The following is a 14,931-nucleotide window of genomic DNA, read 5'->3' on the forward strand; positions in this document are numbered from 1 at the left end:
AAGTTGGCCAGGTTGAATCGAATCTCAAACTGTGATGCCATTTCCGGCATTTATGGGCTTCTGTTTTAACTAAAAAATATTTTTTTTGGATTGCCTTCAAATTCGATCAATGCAATCTAGACACATTGGTGATCAAAAGTTAATCAAATATTCACTGTGCGTCAAACGGAGTGTCCATGGCGTGACGCTCAATTTCCAAGTTTCGCAGTGGAGAGTCTCACTATGAAATGTTTTGCACGGTGTCTGACATGTATGACAACGTAGAGTGGTTTCCCTCGGCTTCCGGCGATGAGGGCTTGGGCGTGGGGCGACGTGGTGTGGCGCGGCTGCGGCGGGCAACCGCCATGCAGGCCCTGGCGTGGGGAGACGGCGAGGTCGTTGCCGCCCAACGCTGCTTGCAGCTTTAATTTTTTTAATTTTTGTTTTCGGGGGTAAGCATTTCGACCTTGGCTCTGGGCCTGGTTGCGAGAATGTCTTATTTGTTGTATTACAGTTGTGAATGAGCGTTTGCCTTGATAGACCACTTTTCTCCCTGCATAAAGAACTAATTGAAATGAATTAGGACACAGTGCTAATGTTGATGGAAAACCAGCCTAAACGTACCCACTCATTAGAATCTGCTCCTAATACTTCAATATTCAGTTAGATACACTGAGTTTTTGATTGACAGTTGTTGGGGTTCTTTACAAAACACTACATCTGGGTTTTTTCTTGGTTTGACTCAATGTATGGGAAGTTTGTAAAAGGTAGAGAATAACATCACTCAACTAAATTCTATCAAAAGTTCAGCACAACTGACTTTGTCACTCATTCTCCTCTTAGTCCGGATCTCTCCGGTGAGGTTGTTTCCTTTGGGCTCAGACAGGTGATAAGAAAGCAGCGCATTGTATCCAGAGTCTGCGTCTACAGCCCTGATCTTTGCCACAAAGTATCCCGCTTCAGCAGAATAGGGGATGCTCTCACTGTTAACGGAGCCGTGCTCAGAATAGGGCGCGAGAATCGTTGGATTATAGTAAATGCATTTGTATTATGGACGACACATTGCAAACTTTTCTGTTTCTTCTGTTCTTTTATTTTTTATTTAAAGAACTTTTTGAACTTTTACACCCAGCTGCAAAGCTGCTGACAGTGTGTGACCTGCACAGTCATCAACTTCTGATAGTGTACTTTACGATGTCATAAGGGGATATTACACAGTCTGAAGCTTTGGCTTGTTTTTCCATCATCAGACAATGTTTTCTGTAATGTAATGATGATGATGACAATTAGTGAGCTCTGTGTATCCCTGAGTGTAATAACAAACTCCAGTGAAACTAATTAAAAGTGTGGCATCATTAATTATTTAAAGACTGCTCTGTTTATGTTGGCTTGGCTAAGGAATACATCTGTAATTATTTGTTTCTTAACAGTTCAACAAAACTTTAAATAAAATATATTTTATTTATTTAACATATGAACATAAGGTTCTTTATCGTGGCCTAACAAGTGGGTACATTTAATCTGCACTCACATTAACCTAGTCATCATTCATTTCAATGAGGCCACTAATAGGCACAACCTTTACTACGGTACAGCGCAAAGCTAAAAAAGAGACTGTCAAGGGCCTGTCTGGAGTGTATGACACTGCATGTCTAATCTTACACTAATGCTCTAACCTCATTCCTCTTTGGTTTGGTTTTTGTTTGGTAATTTTATTTCATGTGTCTTTGGTTTGAAGTCTCAAACTGCACAACTACACAGGGGGAGAGGAAAATAGAGAGAGAAGTCTTACTTTCACCAGGTTCTGCATTTGGACAAAATATATGTGAATATATTGAACACATCAATGCATTTTGAGCTATGTAATGTTTATAGGGAATGACGAGACTGATTTCCATATATTTCACACCAAATACATATAATATTTATTATAACTGATTATATAATATACTATATTCATCACATTTATTTGCTGTATTGTTGTACTATACCACCATGTCACTTTGCTTGACATGGTACTGCGCCATTAGTTGCCTTGTAATTTGAGTTTAAGCTCTTTTAGAGTTTCTATTTCTATTCTTAATCTTATTATTTTATTAATTATTAATTAATTATTATTATTTAATATCTTTATTTATCTGTACTTATTTCTGATCTTGTGCTGCTGCAACGCCCGAACGTCTCCTCTGGGGACCAATAAAAGTTTTCCTTGTGTTATCTTAAACATGGCTCAGCACAAGATAATCTTGCTGTTTTCACCACGAGGGGGCAACAGTTCTGTTCTGTGACAGCATCACAAAGCCAGATTTTTTTCAGTCACGACCCGCCCTGCTCTGTCTCTCTTTAGGTATGAGGACTGTCATCACTTGTCTGAGAATAGGACACGCAGGATTAAATCACACACTCCATATGATAGACAACCACCCTAGTGGACTATGCTTCTTCTAATAGCTTCTTTCCACATGCCATAAGACTGCTGAACACTGTATAACTATTCCCCCTCCCCTCCCCCTCCTCACCTACACACCTACACAGGACTGCTCCACTAGGAACTTAATTTCGTTTTTATCTTATTTTATTATATACAAAAGTTTCTTTAACATAGCTACCTGTGCAATATATATTAAGTCTTATATTAATATTTCAGCTCCAAGGACAGTTTCTTCCACCAGGCTGTCAGGAGACTCACTCCAACTCCTCCCTGCTCTACCGTCACTCCCCCTCTGGCCCTGTCACAGACTAGACTGCAACCCCCCTTCCCCCCAACACCACTCACACTCTCTGAACTCAGGACTGCAAATTTCACTTTCCCCTGTTTATTTTGCACTACACCGCACTACCTCACCTGTTTTAAATACTTATTTATTTGTTCCTGTTATATTTCATCACGATAAATAATCATCCTGTAAATACTCAAGTGCCTTGATTCTGATTTGTTGATTGTTTATTTTATGTCTTGTTGATAGTTGATTTATATGTTATTTTTATGTCTTGTTGATTGTTTATTTTATGTCTTGTTTAAATTGTAGACAAATAAAGTCAAATAAAGTCTATCTAAGTCTAAGTCTAAAATGCCAAACTTGATAGAAAGATCATCATAAATCATCACCAGTGACACCAACAAATACACACATAAATACAAACAACAATAATATTAAAGTAGTATTAAATTATCAGCATTTGATAAGGGACACAATATTATATTAGAAAATGTACATGCAAAGAAATCATAAAAAATACATAATCGTTTAAAAAAATGACTTTAATAATTAATGCTATATTTTTTATAACATGAAATATAAAGAGGATTTAGTTTTTGTTTGTTTTGTTTTTTTCCTGCCAGTCTACTGCTCTAGTCTACACTCTCCAGTCCAGCAGGTGGCGTTAATGAAGAGGAGGAGGACTGAGATTTGTTGGGGTTAGGATAGCAGAGGCAGAATAGCGCCTTCGCCATCCTACGGAACATAACCTGACAGCAGGGGGAACCTTTGCTCCGTGACGACGAACATTTTATTGTAGCGGACCAACATGGCCGCGCTGCGGAGCGTAACAAGCTACCTTCGTCTCCTCAGGTAAACTGTGTATCACAGTTAGACAACAATAACCCGACAACACTTACACTTTAATTTATACACGATATACTAGACTAACTGGCTCTCTAAAATGAAACGCGACCGTCGAGTTTAATGACTTTTAATGTCGGAAATCAGCATGTTTTTATTAATAACAATGCGAGCAAAGACAACCGGAAGGTGTCAGAATACGTGTTTTTAATTGCCTGAAATAAATAAATAAATAAATAAATAAATATATATATATATATAATTATAATGCATTGCCTTTAATGTTTAACTTAGTTTTGCTGTTTGTATGTAATCTTTATGTAAAGTGTCTTTGAGTGTCCATAAAAGCGCTTATAAATAATTATGTGTTCATTATTAATGTAAATGTGTTTTCAAAGTTGTTTCGTTTTTCATTTCTCTGTCGACACTTTCAGTTTATGGTTTCAGAGGAGGGCTGAACAATGTTGTGTGTGTGTGTGTGTGTGTGTGTGTGTGTGTGTGATGAGAGAATATGCCTAACCACAGAACAATAACGCAAATGTTTTAATAAAGCTAAAATGTGTGACAGAACACATAAAATAAAATGAAGTACTGTAGTGCTGCAGAGATGAGAGAAGAAAGAGTTTTTATTATTTTAATATTTGATTTAGTGAAAATGTCATTTGTGATGAAAACATTAGAATTCCAACAATAGTCGTGAATCATATTGCCATCGCAGTGGTTCAGAGCTAGGTAGCAAGCCTGTAGACTGTGTGTGTGTGTGTGTGTGTGTGTGTGAGACTGTTTTAAGATGAAACTGTTTGTTTTGTTCAGGAGTTCTGCTCGAGTCCTGCTCAGCAGCAGAAAACCTGCAGTCCATAAACCAGGCCAATGGACAAGTATTGTGTACAGAAGTGTAGCGTCTTTAACCGTCGGCGGTGGGCTGTGTGCTGTACCTTTCAAACAGGCGAGTCCGTCACCTACCAGAGATAGACACATGTGGCTATTATATCTATCTTATTGAAGCCATCTACAGTATATAACTTCTGTGGTCCTTGTCTCCCCTCTGTGTCTCTTCTGCAGGCTGACACCCTCTCGCACGACTCTCTGATCAGACGAGCAGCCTCTCTGGTAACAGACAGTTCGAGCACTTTTCTCTCTCAGGCCACCTTGGCTCTCATAGATGCCATAACAGAGTACTCAAAGGTAAATTGTTGTTGTGGTACAGCATTGTTACTATATCTTAGGATTTAGTTTCATAAAGATTATTTGCTCGTATAGTGTGTACAGTGTATGAGCTATTGGTGCACATGCCGCCGTAATATAGTACATACAAGATAATAATACAAGGAATAGAGAAATAGAGAAACATATATTACACATAGATTCTTTAGTAGTGATTTTCTCACTGTTTACACATTCTGATGTGAAGATGTGAAGAATGTTATATGTGTAAAAATAAATATGAATGAAGACTTCATGAAAACTTAAAATAGGCCAGGGATAAAGGCAATATCTACAGAATTGTGTACAGACTGTAGTGGATTTTGTTTAGTATAGCCATAAACCTTAAAAGATAATTTCCCTGACACTCACCTAGTGAAACGACGATGTAGACCAGTTGCTTTGGTTTGATTTTAAGTTCCTCACCTCTTCCTCCCGTGCCACTGTGTCTGTCCTCCCTCTGCTTGCTAACAGGCTGTGCACACACTCATTGCTCTCCAAAGACGGTATTTAGATTCACTGGGAAAACTGACTCAAGCAGAAGAGGATACAATCTGGCAGGTGATCATTGGCCAGCGTGCAGAGGTTCGTTTATGTTGTCCTCTTCTGTCACAAAAAGTCCATTTAAAACAAACCTAAGCATAGCATTCGGTTTTTCTGTTCATGTATTGATTGTGACACCATGAATATGACAGCAGACTTGCAAACCTTAAAAAATGAGCTGTTTTATCTGACTTGGGTTTTATAATTCTCTGTCCTGACAGGTTAAGGACAGACGAGAGGAATGCAACCGTTTTGAGTTAACCTGGGTCAACGCAGTCAAGCTGTGTGAAACTGCAGCGGAGGCGGCATACACCTCAGGTGTGTAAAAGAACATGTCTGAGTGTGCTTCTGTGGCTGTGTGATAAGTTGGGGTGTCATGGTTGTAGTGTTGAGGCAGGTTTTCTCAGGGCTCTAGTAATGATAAATAAAAGTGTTTTGCTGTGTATCATCTTCCCAAAGCTGTTCACGCTGTTGTCTGTACCTGTTCCCATTCAGCTGCTTTCAGTGTTACACTTTGGACTGTGTATGGATCACTTGTTGTCACTCAGCGGGGCTTTGTGTAAAACAAAATGGAGATGATGGACACAAGTGCCTTCTTAATGACCACACCTAATGTCTGAACTTGAGGTGGTGTTTTGTCAACCTTTGAACCCTTTTGACAGTTTGACAGTGTGTGTGTTTTTGCATCTGTGTGTGTGTGTGTGTGTGTGTGTCCAGGAGCTGAACATGCGTCCATCACAGTGAGGACGAACATCCAGGTGGCCCAGTCGCAGGTGGACGAGGCACAGAAAGTGTCAGTGGATGCGGATAAGAAGATGGCCGAAGCTAAAGTAATGGAGGTTGAAAGGATGACACAATATGCAGGCTCCTTACAGAATGATGAGGAAGAAGTGCCAGAGGCTTACTTAAGAGAAGACTGAAAGGGTATCAAAAACAAAAGAAAGCATAAAAAGCTCATGTTCAAAGTAAATAAAATAACTTTTTTTCATCCTACAATTGTCTTTCCTTTTCTTTTTGAGTCTGTCACAAGTTTGAACTCTTTGATAGGGCTGTTTGATATGGTAATGACATCATATTGCAATTGCAATATGATTTCAGATTGTTGTGGGAATTATCCTTTTTGCATCACAAATTTAGTTTTCACCAAAAAAAAAAACGATTAAAATTATGATGATGTGCAATTTTGGGGAGTCTGTACCAAACAAACATGTGTCTTAAATCTGGAGAATAAGATTCATAACTACAGTTTTTTCATTCCAATGGTGTTTGTCACACATTTTACCAAAATGTTGTAGCTTTTTTTTTTTTATTGATAACCATAGCTGAAGAGTGACAGGAATGACACGCAGCAAAGGGCCACAGGTTGGATTTAAACCCACGGCTGCTGCAGCAAGGACTATTGTTTAAAGATATGGGGCGACAGCTCTACCAGGTGAGCTATTAGGCTATTTGTTTTAATTGTTTTAAATTATGTTTATCAAATGCTTCTGCAGCATAGGTGATGTTTTCTCTCCAATGTTTATTGTATTGTGACCTGACTAGCATCTGATTTTTGTGTTCTATTTTGTCCAAATTCAGTGTAATAAAGTCAAATACACAATACGAACATACAACTGTTTATTTTGTTATTCACCTGTAACAATCGCACGAGAAAAGCAAAGACTTTACCAGATGAATATGAACCTAAACCAACTACAATGAGTTTTTAACTGGTTATTAAACTGTCTCAATTCAATACTAATGTCTCAACAAAATTATTATTTTCTCGTCTGAATTTTTATCAAACATATAAATGTTAAAGAAATCTCACACAGTGAAGACCACGCTATATTCGCAGAGCCTTCACTCTGCTAAACGGCCGAGTCATGCATTAAAAATTTTAAACAACCAAAGAGATAATAGAACAATGGGAAGAAAACACCAAATTTGACAAAGAATAACCCTATTAAGAATGTATGATTGTTAAAATCACTGAAACAAAGCAGTAACAACACTACCGCTTCTGTCCACAAGGGCCACCAGAATCAACAAAAAAAGAAAGTTACTTGTTGCAGCTTGAAGGGACCAGTGGATTAGATTCAGTATTGTGTTTCTAGGGCTTGTTTTTTGTAACATCAAGTTCATCCAAGTGACTGAAAAACATTTAACCAGAGCTAAAAATGGAGAGAAAACTCAATGCGGTTGCCAAAGGATGAGAGTGTGAAACCAGCATTTGCCAGATTTGTTCTGAGTTAATTGTTGGTGTGAACGGGTGTTATGCATGAGAGGTGTTTGTGCAAACCATGTGAACAGAATGTCCCCTGCGGTCATCTTCGGAGAGATTCGGTTAGCTAAAGTGACCAGAAGCCACTTCGTAAACAGCATAAAACCCAGAGATGCCTCACAATTGGCTGACTAGCTAATTGTGAAATAAAACCAATCAGTTGGTGGTACCACATTTTTTTTTACATGTGAATATGCCATTTACACAATTTTAAACCTGCAAATTAATCACGTTACTCAGAACATCTTCAAGATAGTGTTGCTTTACTTGTTGTTTGTATTTCTCTTTTTCACTCAACAACTCTACCTTAACTGCAAATTAGCCATGTCCTGACTCTCCCCTGTGAAGCTTTTAGGCCATCTATCAACCCCTCCCTGTCATCACTTCATCTACAGCGTCACCTCTTTCCACACTGTCACAAGTCAGATTTAGGCTAAGGTGTGTGCAGCTGGTCACATTTGTATATGAGATCATTGCCGTCTGACCTTGTTGCATGCATGTAGGATTTCACTTCGGACAAATTTCCCAGAGCAACACAGTTTATTTTAAATTTCAGTCAGACAACAAACCACAAAGTTATTCTGCTGAGGTTGGACCAGAGACTTATTCTATATAACTGCCTTGCTTTGTAAGATTACAGCAGGGCTGCCTAAAGCTGTGGTTTCAACTTGGTCATCTAATCATTAACTATTTTTATTTTTCATAATCTGAGCACAGCAAGAAGTGATACTTTGTCATTTTTGCATCCTAACAATACAATTCAATAGGTGTTTGCTATTGGCCATTAAGTTTCAATTTTGGCTCTCCAAGAAAAGGAGTTTGGGCACTCCTTGCTTAAAGGATAGGTTTACAATTTTATTTTTAAGTAAGTTTAATTAAGTCTGTCTTGCTGCATTGGCCACTGGTTCGAGTCTGACCTGTGGCCCTTTGCTGCTTGTCATCTCCTCTTTCTCTGCCACCTTTTCTCTCTGTCTATCTTGAGCTGTCCTGTATAATAAAGGCAAAAAAGCCCCCAAAAATATTTTAAAACAACAGGTGCCCACTGTACACTCAAACAGGTTTTTCCTCCTGTTCATACTGGTGATTTAGAGATTTGTTCTTCTGATGTAAGGGGACAAAATCTGCAGTCTTCATTCTGTGCAAAGACCTATTCTAAAGTCACTCAATCAATGTCTAACTCATAATAATTTCAGCTGAAGTTTGCAATGTATTTTCACACAGAATGAAGTGTGGATTTTGTCCCCCATCACTGACATGGGACACACATTAGAAAGAGATCTCTTAATGGCCAGGAGGAACCATTACAGGAAGACAACAGTAAAGACAGAATTGTAAACCTACCCATTAATTCCAGCAGATGGCGATCTAAATCCATTATTACACATTTGTATTTGTTACTGCTACAGCTGGATTCACTCTGTTTGCAGTTTGATTTGAAATGTATTTACTATTTCACTATTTCACATTGTGCTTACTGTTTTATTACAAGAGATATGTTTATATGTTTAAGGTTGTGATTAATTGAGATCCCTAGATTGTTGTCATGTAAATACATACTGCCTACAGTTTAATGTATGTGTTTGAATGGCATTTTGTCTCCAAACCAGCATCTCACTTCTGTCATCATTTGTGTGCATCCTTTTACACTATCCACTACTGTTTTCAAAACATCCACCAAGCCTGCAAGTCTATTACCATACTCATTGGAGAAGCCTTGTCCTTCAGTAATGTGAATAAGCTCTGTAACAGGTATGCTGCCTTTATTGTCTTCACGTGTGCCTTCCAAAGGTCAGTGTGTACTGCAGAGGGTCATTTCATTGGGAGCTCATTATGGGGAAGACCTATGTGGAGCTGCAAACATAAGTGTATAGCGTCAGCAGTGAGGTGACCTCTCCCGGCTCTAGATGGTCAAGCCTTGGCAGGGAATGAAACCATGAGAGTGGCTACAGGGGGGGGGGAAGGGGGAAGGTTTTGAGGTGTGCAAGGACTGGCTCACCAATGTGACTAGTGAGGAATGTTGTGTTTAACAAAGGCTGTTTTCACAGGATGTAAAACCAAATGTCCCAGACAGTCTGTGTGGATGTGCACCCACTGGTCACAGGGGAGGTGGTGCCAGTGCAGCCTTGCCTGCTTGCAAGGAAATGTAATAGCGCTTACTGAGTATTTTTGCAGCTTAAAACCTCAATGAGGTAACCACAATTACAAAGGTCATGGGCCATAAATGCTCATAAACAATTTAGTACAACTGAGGGGATTTGAGCATTTATGCAGCATTTGTGCAGCACAAACTATGCCAGTGGTGTGTAATAAGCCTCACTGAAACTATTTCACCCAAATTGGTGATATCATTAACACATTAAATGTTTTGTGGAAGAAAACAAGATGCGATTTATCATCTCATAAATACACAAGCCTCCTCACTGCACTGGCTTTACTGTTCCAACGCAAAGTGGCCCAGGAGGGGAGATTGATTGGTGAAAAGGGCAGCACTTTCACCTGGGGATTTATAGCTCTTTGAGGATATAAATAAACCACCAGAGGGTATAAAGGCAGGGGGTATAGTGTGGTGACACATCATGGGTCATGCTTTAATCACAGTGAAGCTGGGCTGTAGCCCTGAGAGAGGGAGCAGGTTAAATTTTGCAGGAGATGGAGGCTCCCTGGAGAGTTCACGTCCCCTGATGAGGACCCTAATACAGGCTATGAAGACGTCACCGCAGAGCGAAATGCTCGACATGTGAGAGAATCACATTGAAACGAGCATTTTTGCTTATCTTCAGTGAATAAATGTGATGTCCGCCCAAAACTGCTGAGGGAGCATGTTTATCAGTTCAAGCTGCAGAGCACGATAATAACACTGTGCTGCACACAACGCCGGATTCCTGAATGTGTAAAAGCTGTAATTATCTCAAAGAAAAGAACAATGCAAGAGAGTGTTTCATTACCACTTTGTTTTAGGACAGAGTAGTCACAGTGTGCCTGTGTTTAAGCTGGTGAGAACGCACTTTTTCAGAAAGAGAAATCAGTGAAGCGCTTTAGTTGCATGTGACTACTTTGTCCTTCAGTAGCTGGTCTCCTGGGGTTTATATTAACTTTCACATTCACTTCCTTGTTTTTCCCCCTCAGTTTCTGAATACTTTTATGACATCGGTTACACATTAACAAATATGTGCCTCAACAATCTCCAGTACAATCTCCAGTACAACACACTGATTATCATCTTCATGTTGGTGGTGTATTCATTCAGATATTTCTGTAGAATCACACCTGGTGATTGGTTCTTTTTAATAAATGTGCTACATGTGGTAAAGGTGAGTGATAATAGGTATAAATATATATATATATATATATATATTTTCCTTTCAGGCTTTAAACCTGTGCTATCTGTCTTGTGAATGATTGAATCTGCTATAGGAGTCTGGGTGCCCCTTACAAATGTGTAAAGTGAAAACAACATTAATATCAGCTTACCATTCAAAACCTCCATCTATAAATAGGCTGGACCTGGTGGTTAGACTACAGTGTTACCAGTTGCGGGTCTGATCTCCACAACAACCATGGGACCTGACAAAAACAGATAAAGATTCAGTGTCTCCTTGAGCGAGACAATGAGCCTTTATCTGTTCAGTCTCTGCTGTGAAGAGGATAATCATGCTTAAAAAGTAAACTGTTATTTACACAATTAACGGTTTCTTTGCAGTTAAGCGTGCGTGTAATGCCAATTTTCATAAGTGTGCGCTTGGAACAAGGGGGTTTCCTACTGATTCAAACAAAACTTCACATTTATTTCATTATTTTTAACAAAGAGAATAAAGATATGTATTTTATAACCCCCATGTAAATATTAAACAGATATTTACTTACATATATACAGTTCTATCCAGGGTCAGATTAATGCTCTAGGGGCCTCTGCTAACCCTTCTAACCCTCTTTCTCACACTTATTCTAAGGAATATGTATAATGTAAGCAAACTGATATTATAAAGGCTGCAAAATTAGATTTTAACTTAGGGCCCCTCTACAAGGAAGGGCCCCAAAACGCCTGTGTCAATTTAGGGCCCTTATCGTGGCAGTTTATGCTGTGCTTTAGTGTTGCAAACAGTATTACTAAACAAATGTTCAGTTAATCAAATTACCAAAACCTAATTGCCCCTGGAGGTTTCGGGGCCTCAGGGCAGCTGCTCACGCTGCCCAGATGGTAATCCAGTCACGGACCTATCCAACAGGAAAAGTTCATGTTTTTAACAAGTCTCATGAATGGCAGTAAAGTAGCCAGTGCTAAAACAACTATTACTACTCCTTTGGCCTACTACTGTTATTATAACTATATAATGTTTACCACTGATAGAGCTACTACTACCAGTGGTACAATATAGCTAAGAACATGTACTTGAGTATCTCTATGTCATACAACTTTATATTTCTATTCTACTAAAACTCAGAGGGAAATATTGTAGTAGGTTTTACTCCAAGACATTAATTTGACTATAGCTGCAGACTAAAAATGCTACTTTTACACATGAATGCATCATAATTAATACTCTCATAATAAAAGAATACAGCCTCACAGGGATATACACAGGGTTCACTGGGTACTTTTTTTCTTAATAATCTCCTAATACATACTTTACTTAAGAAATATTTTAAATATTTGTATTCGTAACAGAGTATTTCTGCAGTGTGATGTTGATACTTTTACATAAAGTGCCTCTCCACTCAAAAACACGTTTTTTCATCTTGTTCCTAGAGTTAGGTGTTGGAGGTTCACTGTGCAGAATGATGTATTTGTAGTTTGACACTAGAAGGATGGTTTTACATTCATCTGCTGGAAGTTTCTCTGTGCTCATTGAAAAGCTGATTTTTATGGGGCGGAGCCTACAAGCATGATTTGTGACATCACAAATAGTTAGGAAGTCAACCCTGGTTCAGTATGAAACTTATACCTTAAACTTAAGTGTGATACAGAAACTTAAAGCCACCAGTGCACAGCACAGACACTGAGAATGGACTGAAGTAGGAGACATCTTGTTTCCAGAAAACTTCCAGAAAAATGTGCATATCCATAGTTACTGGGGGTTTTTTGTGTGGTAGAAGGAGTAGATGCATTTTTAAGGATTTGAATGTAAAAAATATCTTTTTTTTTGTTCCAATCAGACTATTTGTATATACAGTATGTCTTAATATATTACAGTTACAGTTATCTTTATTATCTCAGATGGGAAACTTGATTTGCAGTTAGAGGCACAAACAAGGAAAACAAAAAGTACCAAACAAACACAAAAATGATTCCTTCACATAAAACATACAGTAAACCATAATAAAAACAACAATGTAAAAAAGACGGATAATTTAATGTGCAGGGTACTAAACATATGTCTGGAGGGGGTCTTTAAGTTGTTTATGTGTGTGTGTGTGTGTGCTTTGCAGTTATATTTATTTACACTGCAACTACCTTCTGGTGTAATCTTAAAGTCATCCATCCTTTAAGAGAATATTTACGTGTATTCAATAATCCGTGCAATTGCCTTTGTGCCATATTCCATCATACATCACTATATATATATAAAAGGCGTATATAGTGCACTTGTGCTCTATTTCATCTATCACATCTTGTATTTTATATCTTATCTTAATATTGTGGGTGTTTTTCTTATCTATTGTTATATCTTCAGCTGCTGTAACAAGCACATTTTTCCCAGTGTGGGATCAATAAAGTCTATCTTATCTGAATAATCCCACCACTCCTAAAACATAGCCTACTACCAGCTCCGATCCGGGCTCCTACCCTAATATAGTGTACTACCAGTCACTATGTATTCACTCCTGTATTTTTTATAGCGTTGAATCAGAGGTGATTTAATGTGGCTTTTTTTCCACACTGACTAACAGAAAAAGTACTTTTTTTTTTACATGTTCAGTATGCAGAAATACTGCTGCTACTAATCCAACCACTACCACAAAGTCACCACCACAAATGCTATTACCACATCTCATACAACTCATTTCACCTGAGGAGAAAAGCTCCAGTGTTAAAGTGGGAAACAAATTCAATGATTTTTTTTTGTTTTTTTTTTTGTTTTTTTGGGGAGGGGGGAGGTTTGTGCGTGAGTGCGTGTGTGCGTGAATGCGTGTGTGCGTGAGTGCGTAGGCTACGTGTGTTTTGTGTTTTGTGTTGTCCTGCAGAGGTGGTACAGCCCACGCTGGTCGGTCGCTATGGAGAGCAGCTCAGCCACAGAGAGAGCAGGGACGAGCGAGGAGGACGGACGGGAGAGAGCCGAGGAGGACAGACAGACAGACAGACGGTAACCATGGAGAAAAGATCACCGCTCCTCAGGACTTGTCCATCTAACGGACTGCGGCTTTTAACGTCACTTCTCACCTTTTACGGACTTACCTGTGAGTTATCGGTTCCTTTGTTGTTGTTGTTGTTTTTGGTTGCTACTTTGTTTTTTTTTTTTAAAAAAAGCTACTGGAGGAAGAAGAAGAAGTTGCGGTGAAGCTGCTCGGAGACTAAAAACCGGACTGCTTCTCCTTCAGAGCAGAGCTAGCCTTATCTGTAGCTTAGGGTTTCTTGTCTGTGGACACTTATCTGAACATTTAATAACATTTAATTTAACATTTAACGTCGGTGTGGAGGGGGAAAAGTAGCTCCGTTAGCTTTTGCTAAACCTCGTGTCTTTCCCCTCATTGAATACAACAAGTTCGTTTCGCTGGTGGTAGTTTTTTTAGTTTACTTACACACAGAGCAATCCGCTAGTCACACTGAAGCTAACTCAGATTTGCAGCCTCAAAGTGACTCGGACACAAGATAACTTTGGGCTCATCATGAGTTAGCTTGTATTACTCGGGGGCTGAAAACACTGTGGAGCAGTAGAGAGATTCGCGGTGCACAGAAATAGAAACGAAATGGAGTAGTCCGGGTGTCACTTCGGGGTGAGCAAAGAGGGAGCTGCTTTGTGAAAAGTTGGCCAAGTGGTTGGATGCAGATGAGGACGATAAACGTTATGTGATACAGGAGAGGAGAGAGAGACAGAGAGAGAGAGAGAGAGAGAGAGAGAGAGAGAGAGAGAGAGACAGGAATTAATAAGGGAGGGAGTGAACAGGAAAAAGATTAAGGGAAGAAGCAATGAAACAGAAACAGAAGGAACGAGTGGAGAAGAAAAGCAGCACAAGAGAGAAAGAAAGAGACACAGAAAGAACCAGAGAAACAAGGGTGAGAGACACAGAAACAAAGAGAGAGAGAGGCAGAGGCTCTGCTTATCCATTCATAGCACACAGCGATCACTCATGCACAAACACATACAAAATACACAAAGGCCCCACTTCCACTATCTCTCTGCTGCTTCAGCCTGCAACACTGACTACACACACACACACACA

At 39.1% G+C, this 14,931-nt stretch overlaps 2 protein-coding genes across 3 annotated transcripts in view; both read left to right on the forward strand.

Moving 5' to 3' along the window:
* Positions 1-3,457: 3,457 nt before the first annotated feature.
* On the forward strand, positions 3,458-6,898 carry LOC118341301 (diablo homolog, mitochondrial-like). The gene is made up of 6 exons (XM_035679525.1): positions 3,458-3,551; positions 4,356-4,488; positions 4,605-4,727; positions 5,220-5,330; positions 5,510-5,606; positions 6,006-6,898. Exons 1-6 carry the CDS (start codon positions 3,508-3,510, stop codon positions 6,206-6,208), a joined length of 711 nt encoding a protein of 236 aa, XP_035535418.1. The 5' UTR covers positions 3,458-3,507; the 3' UTR covers positions 6,209-6,898.
* Positions 6,899-13,719: 6,821 nt separating this feature from the next.
* nectin3a (nectin cell adhesion molecule 3a) overlaps positions 13,720-14,931 on the forward strand; it is a 31,105-nt gene continuing 29,893 nt past the window's right edge. The window contains exon 1 of one of the 2 annotated variants that reach the window (XM_035679527.1): positions 13,720-13,947. In XM_035679527.1, the coding sequence (XP_035535420.1) occupies positions 13,860-13,947 (88 nt within the window). In that variant the 5' untranslated portion in view covers positions 13,720-13,859. The remainder of the gene's footprint in view (positions 13,948-14,931) is intronic. The other variant, XM_035679526.1, reaches the window with a different exon arrangement.

The sequence above is a fragment of the Morone saxatilis genome, unplaced genomic scaffold, assembly GCF_004916995.1.
Source record: "Morone saxatilis isolate NCDOM2014 unplaced genomic scaffold, NCSU_SB_2.0 Contig8, whole genome shotgun sequence".
Classification (NCBI taxonomy): domain Eukaryota; kingdom Metazoa; phylum Chordata; class Actinopteri; family Moronidae; genus Morone; species Morone saxatilis.